This window comes from Strigops habroptila, chromosome 12 (genome assembly GCF_004027225.2).
Source record: "Strigops habroptila isolate Jane chromosome 12, bStrHab1.2.pri, whole genome shotgun sequence".
NCBI lineage: Eukaryota > Metazoa > Chordata > Aves > Psittaciformes > Psittacidae > Strigops > Strigops habroptila.
This window is the reverse complement of record NC_044288.2, coordinates 23,402,541-23,417,465: the sequence shown is the minus strand read 5'-3', so window position 1 is coordinate 23,417,465 and position 14,925 is coordinate 23,402,541. Positions and strand designations below refer to the sequence as shown.

The 14,925-nt window shown below is 36.0% G+C and overlaps 1 protein-coding gene across 4 annotated transcripts in view; it reads left to right on the top strand.

Annotated features, from left to right (window-relative positions):
- The window catches only part of RANBP17 (RAN binding protein 17), a 161,564-nt gene that overhangs the window by 95,747 nt on the left and 50,892 nt on the right, over positions 1 to 14,925 (top strand). For all 4 annotated transcript variants that reach the window (XR_003994191.1, XM_030504719.1, XM_030504720.1 and 1 more), the window contains exons 16-19: positions 712 to 792; positions 5,894 to 5,957; positions 6,043 to 6,151; positions 10,889 to 10,992. Coding sequence is in view for 3 of the 4 variants with exons in the window: in XM_030504719.1 (XP_030360579.1) it covers positions 712 to 792; positions 5,894 to 5,957; positions 6,043 to 6,151; positions 10,889 to 10,992 (358 nt within the window). In the remaining variant the exon portion in view is untranslated. The remainder of the gene's footprint in view (positions 1 to 711; positions 793 to 5,893; positions 5,958 to 6,042; positions 6,152 to 10,888; positions 10,993 to 14,925) is intronic.

Here is a 14,925-nt window from a genome sequence, read left to right as displayed (position 1 = left end):
TCCAAAAACGGTAAGTTGTTTTATGTGGTGTTCCCCAAGGATTGATAATAGGTCTAGAGTTATCCTATATCATTATTTATGCATTGGTCCATTAATCAGAGTATGCTTCCTAAATGCCTGTGTCTGAGAGGGTTGCAATTAGGGAGATGCAGTTTCCCCTATGTATCTTTACTTTAGTTAAGCGTTCGGTGTAGGGAAGAAGAAAAATAGGGATTAGTACAAGAACTGCGAGGTAGAGTTTCACTGAGAATTCGGTGTATCAGTACCTCTGTGAACTGCCCCTTAGTTTTTCTGTGCCTCATTTCTCCTGTGGAAATTTTCCTAGGGAATTTATAGCCATTCGTTTTCACCTTGTGAAGAACTGAGCAGATAAATACTAGAGAAGTTAAGTGGCCAGATATTGTGTCAGCAAGTAAGATAGATGTAAGTAGTGGTAAACTCCATATAATTTATTTCATTATGACAGATGATGGATTTTTAAAAAATGAATGTATTTGTTACAATATTACAAAAATGTTTGAATCCCTTGTTCAGGAAGAAGGCATAGCATGATTTTATAGAATTTTCCGTCTCATAAATGGGAAATCCTAAGATGTATCACAGAAATACATTTGTAGTATAATGTGCTATTACTTTGAATTTTTGCACTGCACTTCTCAAAAAGGGGAGGATGTGTTAGAAAAGCTCACTTTTTTGTTTTATTTATTCCAGTGTGACAAATCTTAAATACTGGGGAAGATGTGAGCCTGTGATTTCAAGAACTCTTCAGTTCCTAAATGACCTTTCTGTTGGATATCCTTTTCATTGTATACGGCATATATTATTTGACAATAATGAGGTAAATATCAATAACGAGACTTTTGTTGTTTCATATGCCACATTTTTAAACCAATCTGAATATTAATATTTACTCCTTTTGGTTTATCTTTCTCTATGCATCGTTTTTTAAAGGTGCGCTTATTTCCACCTACTTCTTAGCCACAAAAGAGAAAACATATAACTAGTTGCTTATGGTCATCTATCCTATTCCTAATCTTCTAGAAGTCAATACCATTGATGAGTATAAAGAATATTGAGAACAGTATTGATGCTGTTGGCAGTTGAGAGCAGGATTGGTTCTACTTTCAGGATGAGTCAACTAGGATATGAAGCATGAGTTGAGATTTTAGGCACAAGCCTCTGCATGTGTTTTGTCGTTGCCTCAAATTCTAAGTTCCTCACTGTGTCAGTGCCATCATTATTACTCATAAAACAGCTTTGACTTTGCACATGGATTTTATCTGGGTTCAGGTATTTTTGTGAAAGTCTTGGCCAAATCGTGGTGCTCACTTGCTATCTGTTGCAAAGCTTTTGTATCTTGTTCTTGCTTATCACAAGCTGGAAGATACTCGCTCTTTGAATTTTCAGTCAGTCGAGCAAGAAGATTGAAAAGAAAAGTAGTAGCTGGTTTTGATGTGACACGATGTTTAAAGGTACACAACAGAAAATAAACCAACAGGGTTCAATAATACATTCAATATTGAAATTCTTCTCTATTTTAAAATAAAAACAACTTTTCAGTAATGTTCTAGAGGAGATTGTTAGAGAAGCAGAGGGGAAGGCACCTGGAATACCACAATTGGTATAATTTTATTTCTCCATTGAACTCTAATCCTATCAGAAGAATTTTAATATATTCCCTTGGGTTGAAAGATGCGTGTGACTTTTCACATTCCATAAGTGAATTTTAGGACTGGGAAGGACTTGAAACTGAAACATCACTAAGGAATTTGTCAAAAACAGAAGAGGAGGCATTTCTTAATTATATTTATGAAGGGGCTAATAAACTCTCTCTTCTTTTATACTATATACTTATTGTTTCAGTAGGGTTTGAGACACTTTCAAAATAACCAAGAAATTTAATGTGGTGCACCTAACTTCAAGTGCTTACCTGTTTATGTATGTGTGTATACTTGCTGAAATAATCAGCTAAAGCCAACAGGCATCTAGCATTTTAGATTGTCTTCTGGAGGCTTGCAAATGCATGTATTCCCATGGTAGCTCTCAAAAATGAGGGTCACTTTAAACTACTGGTGCAAATACTACTTTCCAAGGCTGAAATGTCTGGATAATTTTAGTTTTCAAATTACTCAAATTATATTTGCAGCAAGTGAGTTTCTGCTCATTAAATAGATACAACATCAGGACCTAGAACAGGATGAAAAAGTAGATACTTAATAATCTATCTTCTCCTGAAGAGTAGAAGTGTCATGAAATTGTGATCTTTTTTCTTTGCAGAAACTTGCTAACTGTTGCAAGAGCAGTTTCAGACCCCTGTGCATAGTTAGGATGTAAAGCAGCACATAAATCTTGACATAAAGCAGCATAAACCTTAAACATCAGTGTGAAATGTTTAAAGACTAGCAAAAAACAGATTAACTAAAACCATAAATACCAAAATGTTTTCAGTGACTCTTTAATGGAAAAATTTCAAACAAAAATTCTGAGAACAGTTGCTTTTCTGCTTAGCTGGGTGGGGTGGTAAAAAGACGGTTTTAATGCTGGTTCACTTCCCCGTGATGTTGTATTAGTTAAGTTTAAAATTGTGTTCCGTGGCAAACCATAAAAGATTTCAGAAGTATTAGACACCCACTTTTGTGCTGGAATTTAATATGCAACTTTTTATTGGAAAATAATCGTCCTTGTCTGGCAAAATCCACCATGCAATATTTCTGTTAGTAGGCATAATGCAATAAAGACAGGGAGGGCTATTTATCACTACAAATTTTGAGGATTTCAGGATTCTTTTTATTATTTTAATATATTTCTTTGGTATTAAATCAGAAAAATGATAAATTACACCTGTCGAAGCTGTTTTTCCTTTTTCCCAGAAAATGATGTACAACCCAATTTCACTGGTCATTTTGGCTTTTAAAGATATGTATTTTTTTCCTATTAAAAACTCTACCAATAGGGGTTTTTTTAATAATAATACTGAAGTACTTTTTATTTCAAACATATGAAGTAGTTCATAACTACTTCTTGGCATTGCAAACTTTGGCCTTTTCACATTATATTAGGGGTTTTTTAAAAGGCATTAAGTATATATTGCTTTGAAAGAAATAGTGTATTGTTAAGATGCTGGATCCAGTGGATCAATTTTCAGTATTTGATACAGATTAAATTGTGGCTAGTCTGAAAGGTTGAAATAATTATTTATTTAATTTCAGTACTTTCCTGGATGCCAGTCAGCTTCTACACAGTCTTAGAAATTGGTATTTTTCTTTTCTTATGTGTATAATAGTCTTATTCTAAAGGATAATCAACAATTAAAAGCAAACCATAATTTCAGGAACTGTACTGTATAACAGAACCAAAACCAAGAAGAAAAGCCATAGGACAGTTTTAGCAGCAAAGGCAACAAATGATTGGAGCTGCTGTCATGGTTTACATTACTTTCACAATTATTCCAGGTTTGCATATTTCGAAATATATTAGCCCAATTTGATTTCAAAGCTCAGTTATTTGAATTATAAATCATTATGTCCCTCCTAGCTGATCAGTCGTGAAATATCTTTGAATTCATTTACATAATGGAATATGTTAGTCGTTCCTTTATGTCTTAGGAAGCCATAGTGCTCCCTCATGCATGTTTAGTTCTTCTAATAATTAACTTTTCCACTGTATATTTTTGTAGCAAAATAACTACAGTTTCGTTGTTATTTTGTACAATAACTTGGGGTAAAATATTTATAGTCTCTCAAAAATTGCTTATCCACGGCTTTGTTAGCCTTATGTTATGAAAGGCTCTCCCTTGTAACAGGGAAAAAAACCCCAGACCAACTGTGTAGCTTTGCAATATAAAACCGTGTAATGCTATGTCAAATGTTATAGATTGACAGAGGAACATCATCTTAAAACTAGATTAGGAGATTTTCCAATAGCAGGTATAAACCCTATTCTTACACTTTTACCTGTTTAAAAAGAATTTAATCCATTTAAAATGAAAAGGGAAATTGTTTATTCCCATAAAAGTAATTGAACTCTTCAATCAGTTCTGTGCAGGAATGGCAGAGTGCAGCTAGCACTCAAAAAAAAATAGCAACAGTAATAAGTGTTACGTGTATTTGTGTTTGTGCAGGACTGTAGGCACTGTACAGTCTAAAGTTCATAACAATAATTCATAATAATCATACTGTTTATTTCTTAAAGAACTTCATTAGTGCCACAGATCAACAGTGTTTGCTAAATTAATGAGACCTGATGTAGAAGCCCATAAGTCATTTCTTTCATTTGATGCCTTCAATACTTACGGATGTTTCTGTCGTTTGAATTTTCCTATGGCATTCCTGAAAAAGTATGTTAGTATACTTGGATGTCACAAGACCTTTTATATCCACCTTGCAGAACTGAGAGAGTGAAACTTTAACTGACTTGTTGAAAGCCATGCAGCAATTTTATGTCAAATGAAGGAGAAGCAGGAGTTGAAAACTCCAGGCCAGTACTCTGGCCATTCTCTTGCTTCTGTTTTGCGAAATAACATCTGGTTACCTCTGTACAAAACTCACACAGATGTCAGCATGGATCTTTTTGGAATACACAGTGTATTTCCTGTTACCCGAACCCCAAATGGTTGCATTATCTGAGGCAAGGAATTGGTGTGTGCTCTTGCTATTAGAGATGTTCATAGTGCACACAGCTAGGAAAGGAGTCCAGTTGTGAAACAAGTCTTAACTGCCTGAACTTTAAGGGCTTTTATTATGCAGTTTTTGCAAACCCAACTTTTGATTTAGTATGAATTCTCATGCTTTTAAAAGAAATATTTTTAAGAAACATATTGCATTTCATCAGGTGTAACCACCTAGTTAACCAGCTAGAATATGTGATCTGCAGAATATATGCAGGCCAGGAAACACACTGCTTCTGTGTCATTTAGCATGCATCTCCCTGGGAACCCTTCTATACAAGCAGGTGTAAACAGACTTGAGCTTATCCCGCAGGACCAGGGCCAGGAGCTCCAGCACGGTGGTCGTGTAGCTTTGCTAGTGCAATGCATAGACCAGACCAGGAGACCTTCCCAAGGGGCCTGCGCTGGGCGGAGAGCATGGGGCCGGGGCCAATGCCACACTGCTGGGCTGGCACAGCCTTAAACTCGGCCGGTTTGTGGAGCGGGACATTTCAGTTCATGCTTGGCAGTAGTCAGTTAGATTAGCTTTGTATTTTATAACACTGGATTCCTGTGGAAGTATTCATAGATAGGTCCAAAAGTCCCAGCTGTACTACCTTGTGTTGGACCTTGCTCTGACTCTGAGATCTTGTATGTTCTGAACAAGTTCCCATTCAGTTCTTATACATCTGAAAATACTTTTGTTAAGTGTTCAACATCACTTAGTATGTATGAGATGTGTTTTTAGCTCTTGTAACTGAAATGAATTAAATGTGATTTTGATGGGTCAGGAAGATTTTGGGACCATTACTTCAGTGCTGCTTAGGGCTGCAACCAGTCCCATTGCCAAGGGCCGGTCATCTCCAATGCAGGCAGTTGCAAAACCACTGTTTTTTTTTACATGCTGAAGACACGGGTCTGTCTGGGGAAAAAACAGCACATTTATTGTCAGAAACTCTCTGTTTAATTATAGAAGTCATTTAGTTCATTTGTCTCTTTTGTGACTAGAATATATGCCATGAAAAGTAATTGCTTTAATTAATAATAGATTATGGTCTTTAATGTTCTAAAGAATATCTCTATTATGTATATTTCTAGATGAAATTCAGATATGGGTTATTTTTAATGTACATTTGTTGTTGTTTCAGTAAGGATTTTTTTTTCTTCACTAAAAATTCCTGGCAGTTTGTACAACCTGATAATGTAATCGTGATGCTGCGAGGCTGATTCTTCCTTAACACCTCCTACCTATAGTCTCCTGAAAAAGCTTGTGAAGATAGAGGCTGTGAAATTCATGCTTCAGAATCACACAGTAAGTTTTCTTACTATGTTAAAAACCGTTGTGTCTAGTAAATCTTGTAGCACACTTAACTTTTCATATGCTTACGTTTCAACAGAGTAAGCACTTTCCTTTCTTGGGCATCAGTGAGAATTCCAGCCTCAGTGATCTCAGGTGCCGGACAGTGTTCTACACTACTCTCACTCGTCTTCTTATGGTAGATTTAGGTAAGATCCTTCTCTCATGTCCCTCAGACACCTTCTTGTCTTGTGTGGTACCATGAATTTTTAAGGTTATTAAACCAATGAAACAGCAGCTTAATTGTACAGTAAATATGTTGGTATTTAAAGCACTGCCTAACAACTTTTGAGATTTATGACATTAAGCATGAACACTGTATTTGTTGCCTTCTGTTGAAGAAATAAGGAAGACAAGATGGTTTTTTGCACAGAAGTACTTTTTGTATTAACTACAAGGATTTACAGTACTAAGTGCCTGAGTATTTTGCATTTCCAGATGACATACCAATTACGCCAGAACCTTCCAGCTTCTAGTAGAATGTTGTTTGGGGTTTTTTATTTCATAGAATCCTAGAATGGTTTGGGTTGGAAGAGACTTTAAAGATCATCTAGTTCCAACCCCCTGCCACAGGCAGGGGCACCTTCCACTAGAGCAGGTTGCTCCAAGCCCCATCCAACTTGGCAAGTCCCTGTGCAAGGACTTAACTAGGCAACATTTGTGTGAAGATGATCAACACAGTCACATAAGGCAACAGTAGTTGTTCCTCCCCTTGCTGATCATGGGTGCTTGCACTGTCTAGTGCTGAAAACAGTTAACTTTGAGGCAAGACCGAACCATGTTTATCAGTGTTTTCTTAAAGAATGGCAGCTGTGAGCTGGACCTGCATTTACTTGCAGTTTAACTGCTTTCAGTACTGTCTCAGTGTTCTGTAATGTAAGCAATAGGTACATTTTCTAATATAAAATGGGTTACACATGCAGTTTCAGTAACTTTTCCTACAGGGTGGAAAAAAAATAAAAAAAGGATTTGGTAAAAACAAGATTACAGGTGTTAAAAATTACATCCCAAAGTAGAGGTCATGTAAGTATATGTCAGCCAAAATGCAGGCGCGTGACTTATGACTGGCTACAAGCTGATAGAGGTCACTGTGATTCCTCTGGATTAACAGCTCCAAGATCTGAAATGATGAGGAGTATCTGGAAAAAGCATACATCAGGCTGTGGCTGTTGTCCTTTGGGTTCCTAGTGGAATAAATTTGGTGTTGAACTGATAAAGCAGCACACCTAGAGACACAAATAGCTCTAAGGTGTGCCTTAGGATCCAGATTTTAAAAGTAAGGTGTACACAAACTGTCCTTCCTGTGTTTGTGCAAGCAGTAATCTAACCTTGTAAATTAAAAGACATTTTCAGGCTGTGAAATCTGGCAATTTTAGATAAAAAAAGCATTGTACCAGTTGTCTTCTCTGGGATTTTTTGGGATGGTTGACGTTTTTTTCCAAATTAAGTGAAGAGCTTTTTATATATATATAAAATTTTATATATTTATATATTTATATAAAATCCTTTTATGTGAATGATAATTTACATTGAAACAAAATCAAGATGACTTTTTATTGGTGAAGGTTGTTTTAAGTAATTGATGTAGAAATATTTTTGGAGATTAGTTGAATTCAGAGTATTTACATTTTAAACAATGTGCTGTTGGAGGCACTGTCAAAATTAAATTGTAGTAGGAAAGAACAAAGATATATTAATTGGTATTTGCTTCAAAATGCACTTTCTATTGAATTACTTTAAATTCATGTGATTGTAATTAGACTTTAAATTCCTTATGTAGCCCAGGTTGTGCTTTTAAATAATTTTTTGGCATTTAGAATTGCATCATTTTGTCCAAGATTCTTAGTCCAAGATTTGTAAAGTAAACTCAATATTCTTTTGTTGAAGTATATAGTGACAAAAATTAATACAATACCACCAGTAAAGGTGTGTTTAAATAAAGATTTTTGCTTGGATTAATAAATTTTAAGCATTTTTTCTTCTCAGTACCAGAAGGAGTAGATTTAAGCTGTGGAAATACCTTCAGCAGCTATTCAGCATGATTTGTCAGTGTCCTGTAATTACAGGTATGTGCAATCGTGCTCAGTGCCAAACCTCTCCAAGTGAAGCAGGTTTGAAACGCTATTGCTGTAAGCCATGTGCAGATCTACTATATATAATTTAGAAATGAGGCATCTTTTTTCTTTCAAAGGACATAATAAGGATGTGTATGCATAGTTTGAATTGTAGAAAATGAGGAGTTTACCATGGTAGATTTCTTTAGGGTAGTTTCTTCTTTTTCTTATTAATACTGTACTATTCATGGGATGTGAATGCAGCTTGTACAGGAATGCAAAAGAAATGCATAGGTAATAATTTGTGTTGCTTTTCTAAAACTTTAAAAATATTTTATTAATAGGGCAGTACTATATAGAATCTTAATTGTATCTTTCTTCACTGCCTACACAGAAATAGCACGTAAGATTTTCCTTTACCCATATCCAGAACTAGCTGGTTTGTCATTCAAGTGTTGGTCTCAGTCAACATTGGACGTTCTGGTAGTTCTTTGGTCTTCTCAACTTTTTAACAAAGTATGCTTGAGATTCTACCTTCAGGAATTCTTGAATTTGAATGTGTACGTAGTATCTTTGTGGAGATAGTCTTCTAATGATATGCAGCACTCAAGATGAAGTTTTACTTTTGCTATCTTTTGGTAATTCAGGTTTTTCCTTCTCTGTCAATGGCAACTGAGCCCTGCTGCTGCGCAGAGCAGTATCCAGATGACTTCTGTTAGTCTGTATGCTGCCAAGGGACAGTACCATCATGGGACTCTTTCTGAATGATTGGTCTTTATTAATTATTTTAATATTATTTTTTCCTCCAAGGAAGATCTGATAAGCAGTTGAAAGGAGAAAAGCATCAGGATATGTGATGCCTATAGAAATAGTTTAGCTTCTAGAAGGGTAAGAGGAGGCTGATGCTGGTTGAGCAAAGAGATTGGGAGCACAGAAAACTAATACTGTATTGGAGCTGCCTGAGGAGCTGGAGTTTGCAAAGAGAGGAGAGAGAAACAAAAAGCCGGATGAATAGTCTGGAGTTACTGTAAGTAATCAAAAGAGAACACAAAGGTCCAGGAATGACAAATAAAAAGACTGACTCTGGTTGAAGGGAGCAGAGAGGAGGTGGCAGAGAAGACAGGCAGAGATGGACAGGATCGGATTTTCCCAAAGTCACCGGATCCTGTTGCTGCCAGCAGTACTTTTGAAACCTAGCACAAAGCATCTCATCCTCTTTGGTCCTGCTGCAGGTGCAGGAGGCAGGTCTCAAGTTTGGTCAGTTACTTTGCTAGGTTAAGAAAGTTTTTGAGTATATGTTGCAATTTAAAGGCTCTGTAACTGGCTGACCAATGCAGCAGCAGGAAGTGATTGAAAACTATTTCCTTTTGCTTTCTAAAAAAAATCTGGCAAACTGGCCACAAAAGCCTTGTATTAAGAGGAAGCAGTTCAGGCCACAAAGGGAAGTATTCAGAGCTGAGGAAATGCCAGAATTGGGATTGCTTCTGTAACTTTCCTCTCCTTGTAAGTATTTACATTGTTATGAGGCAGTTTTAATTGCGGGATCACAGTTACTTCTCTCAGAGGGTATATGCCTCTTTCAGTTCAAATGTGACATCTGAGCTTAGTGAGAAGCTGCTGAGTATTTTGATTTTCTTTTTTTTTTCCTACGTTGTCATTTGGATTTATGTATTAGTCCATGTTTAGTTTCCTGTTGTGACTGTTTTTACTTCCTGGCCTTTTTTCTTCTTGGCCTTTTCTGTCATTCTTACAACGTCAGTACGTCGTTCTGTCTACTGGGGTGAGTGATTTGCTCTTTGCAGTATTCCTAGAAGTAAGAGGCTGGAATTAGGCCCATTTTACAGATGGGTATATAAAGAGTAGAAGCTAAACTGTAAAGCTTGCACTACCTTTGCACAACCAATTTGACACACACAAGACTCCTTCTAACTTCAGTTGCAACTTAGTTTGCCAGACTTTGCCTATGAAGAGAGAAGGGAGAGAAGCCCTATAGCAAAGACCTCTTTAAAGAACATAAATTAAATTCCTGCTCTGAATTACTCCCAAGGGGAATCTGCATGTGAGAGGCAAGCTACCCTCATTAAGGGCCTAAAGATAAGTAGCATGAGTACCAATCCTCATGCAAATTGCCGTTTCTGAAATGTTGTTGTTTATAGTTACTTGTTCGGCATCATGATAAAACAAATACAACCTAGACTTCCAGTTTATCATTCAACTGTCAAACCAAGACAATCTCTTTTTCCCTACCCACAACATCTTGTTTCTTTTACTCTGGATTCACACCTTCTGAAACAAATGAGTCAATAGTGTCATACGGATAACCCCAGCACAGTCCAGATTTATTTCCACAGCAGCTTCATTCTGTATACTGAGGTAGGAGTTAGGAAAAAATAGCATATGATCATAAAAGATGATGATTTAAACATCATACTACACAATACAAATGTGAAAGAGTCTGATTTATTATTGCAGTTTAAAACGTAACATTTTCTAACTGTTAAGTCTTGACTTCATGTGGCTGTTCTTCTAGGGTGCAGAACAAATGCTGTCAGATTAACAGAGGGAACAGACATATGAAAAGGAGAAAGACGTGAAATGCAGAGATGTGCCAGTCTCACATACAAGTTGTTTACAATCAACAATTTGTCGTCTTTGTTTATAGCTCAGTAAAAATAGGTCAAACCTCACGTTTTTGTTCCTGGAGGTCATGTGAAAGTTCCCATGATGTCAGTGAGATTTTGCTATAAAAGCCTAAGAGGCTGACCCTTCCGAAGAACAGTGTGACTGTGATGTGACGCTTCTGCTATTTTGTTTTGGTTTCTTTTCCTGCAGGTGAAGATGAGGAAGAGTTTGAGAATTTCATGCTTCCTCTCACAGTTTCATTTGAAAGTGTGACTCAGATCTTCAACAGTAGTTTTGTACAAGAAGAAGCAAAGGTAATTTATTTCAATTATAGAGAAAGAAATTATTGATGGAAGAAACTAATAGTGGAACAAGCATTTAGCAACAAGCTTGTCATCTCTTCTATCTGTCCATCCTGGCATGTGTACATCTGTATACTTGTATGTCTATTTATACCTGTATACATATATACATATTTAGGAATGTAGACAGTAGAGATACAAAAGCTACTAATAACTCTCCTAAACAAACTCTGTACAAAGATTTTATGAAGGCCTTAGAATTTTTCAGTGCTTTGCGGATCAAAGGGCCCATTTGACCCTATTTATAATCAAAGGGACAAATCTGTCTTCAGTGATAGCTTATCTGTTTCATATGTAATATTCCCTTTTGCCATGCAAATATCCTGTTTGTGTATATTAGTATATTTATTTGGGGGTATGAGGAGACATGTTGTAAGACAATTGATGAACACTGCTGCTTTAAAGTATTCTTTTCAAACAAGAATTTATTATATAAATCAAGACTTTATTAAATGGCTGGGCATATATGTATAAATAGGAACTGGTCTTGAAGTATTGCACCCTTAAACTGAACAAAGTGATTAGGATAACTGATAGCTAAATAAGGTTTTTATGTGCCTGTGGGAGCCATATTAGGATTGATTTGACAAGTCAGTTCAGCTGTGGCAACAGTCATAATATCTAACACAACATTATGTTTTATTAGTAAAATCCTTAAGTGTAGCAAGCTGTTTGTGTCAAAACAACAGTATATTTTAGGGAAGAAAAAGACTTGCTAGGTAGAAACTGCATCATCAGGAACGATAATATATTGGAGCACTATTGCATTAAAGAGATTCCCTTCTCCTGTCACGGAATAAATAGTTAACGGTGTGCACTTGGAGCGCTCACTTCAGCTACATAGGGTCATTTTGAAGAAACTCTAAGAGCAGTTTTTAATTAGCTGTTTTGAAATATGATGAAAACTTAAATACTATATCAGCATATTTATCCACTTTTTCATAAGAAAATAAATAAATATGGTAGAAATGTTTAGTAACTAATTTGTCTGCAGTACATGGCTGACATGACCAGAAGATGCTCAGCTCACAATAATCGTTTGAATTAAGCGAATATTGTTTTGTAGATACTAGTTAAGGTTATTTCAACAATTAATTCTACTTTCCTCATTTGTTGTTGCTGTAGGTATTTAATTTGAATAACTTTTCATTTATTAAATAGACACAGTTCATCTGTCTTGGATTCATCTCTTACATTTTCAAGTTAAAACCCTAAAAATTAGGACAAAGAGGTCACTTGATAGCATTACCCTTTCTGTAGGAAACTGGCTTTATGTCACATGAGGATTCAGTTTATTAAAATATTTGTCCTGTCTGCTTTGCTTGAAACTATCTTAGTAGAGAAATTTTAATGGAGTGCCAGCGATATATTCCTAAACTAGCAAGTTCTTAACGACCCTGGAAAGTGACTGCTTGATTACACTTTAACGGTATTTGCAAATAAAATCACAAGTAATTAAGGGGAAATCTCCAGGCTTTTGAGCAAGTTTGATGCATGATAACTGCCTGATTCAGCTTCATCTAGAGTAATGCTGTGTAGACAAGAGCTACTGAGATCAATAGCAACATAATGATAGTGGCAGAATTAAGTGAGTAACCTGAGAACTGTGTCTTCAAAATGCATGCAGCTGCCACAAGCCAGGGCCACACAGTGCACTCCGTGCTTCCGTCCTAAATGTTCATCAAAAGACGCCCTGCAGGAAAATGGAGTTAGATGCTCTTTATTGCTGATCGTGTCTCTTGCCACATTTATCAGGGAAATTGGATTAGCAGTTGGCAGCTGCAGGTAGACAAGGTTCTGCAGTGATTAAATATGCAGCTTGGCTGCATTTGTTGTGACAGACCTTTAGTAAATTCTACTGTAAGCACCATCTGTCTAATTTGTATAAAGAAAACTTAGTGCTTTAAGCTACTGATAAAGAACTAAATCTGTTGCTTTATCATAAACAAAACTTTTGCTCTAAATTCTCTTAAACGTAATTTATTAGGTTAAAGCTATTTTTTCTATCATAATGAATAAATAATACATGCAAAAGCACTTTCAGGTACTTCATTTTGCAAGTACTGAAAACAAAAACAGTTCAGTTCCTCAATAAAATGCTCAGTATTCTGATCCACAGGGAGATGACACTGTTAAAATACCACTATGAAAATGGTCCAGGACTGCCAAATTCATTTAATTTGTGGGTTTTACTAGGACTTTCTAACTGGCTAGGGTTTGGGGTTTTTTTTTAGTTTTTTAATATTTCTGAAATACACCTTTGAAAAACAGTTGCAGCAAGGGAGCTCTTTCTTTTAAAAATACATTTGTAATCATTACATCTGCATACAAAACATATGTTTAGGTTGCTTTTCCAGGGAGATCAAATATAATTGAAGATAGCTTAAGTAGTTATGTGCCTTTTATATTTTTTTTTTTTGATACTTCCTTCTTCACGTTTTTATATTAATAGGAAAAATGTCCAGTATTAAAACAGCACCTGGTTTTCTCCTCAGGATTTCCAGGTTTCTCCTGCCAATCCAGTTAAGTAATATATCCACTGGGTAGCTGGAATCTCAGTAGTACTTTGTTTATAATTGTGACATCATCAGATTTGCTAGAAATGCATGGAAAAAAAGGGTGTGTGGAAAAAGCAGTTAAATAGCAACATGCTATCTTTAGCTGGTTTGTAGAAACTCCATGCTGTTAAATTATTTAAAATCCTTGATTTTCAGCTTGCACACATTAAAAGTTTTCACACTAAGTGCCAAATGTTGCAAACAGCACTTTAACAGAATGATTTTGCTTTGATCCCTGTAGCAGTTCCTGAATAATTTATCACAGGTTATTGCCTTAATTCTGGAGAGGGATAGAGCAATAAAGGCAGATGAAAACACTCCAGTTGAAACACCTTGGGGCCTGCTCATTCCTCTGACACGGCTCTTTTGTTGGAACTATTTAGAGGTTATTAAGATGTGTCTCCAGAATTAAGAGTATGCTGTAAGGATGAAGACAGCCATCTTAATTCTAAAGACAAAGCGCAATGACCCTTCACCTTTTTTTTCCTTTGTTGTTATTATATAGTAGAATTATGAGGGTAATATTATAGCTGCACCCAGTAGTGCCACTATAGTTAAGGGTCTGTCAGACTTTCCATTACAAGCCCCGTTTTGGGGGTGGGTGGTGTGAGTAGACTCGTCTGTTTTAAATTGCATTAGTCACACACTTGGCACATGTTGGCAAGTCAGAGGGGTTTTTCTGTGAATATTTAAATCTTCAGCTCCTTTTAAAAAATCCATTGAAAAAAAATTTTTTCAGGAGTTTGAAACAAAATTCTTGAATTTATTTTTTAAGTGGCAGTGTTTTAATTAATCTTCAGTAAAGCTGTCACTGACATTCAGGGAAGAATATTTCAAAACCAAAATCTGAACACAGTTGTTTCATTAGCAAGGGAAGCCATGTCTAAACCCCCCATCACTGACAAGCTCCTCTTGCTATGTTTCGTGTATTTACTGCTTTTCACTTTTCATCTTACTCGTTCTGCCGTTGCTGGTGTTGTTATTAACTGTCACTTTGCCCCAGAAATGGCTGGTGTTCAGTTGTGAGTGAAGCAGTAGCTTCATGTATCCTTCAAATTACTCTGTTAAGTTTGCAAGGCACTTCAAATCCCACAGGATGACAGACAAAAACTAGATGTACAAGTGTTTAATGTTGTTTGTCATTAATAAATTCTATGCACGTGCTATATGAAAATGTATAATGGACTAAAACATGACTGTCTTGGGATATTAGGGTTAGGACAGGGGTGTTCTTACTAAATGTAACTTAAGCAAGCATGGAATCTAGGGTAATTTTTCTGCTCCTGTTAGAGTTTAAATGTATTTTTACTAGTGACTTAAATGGACC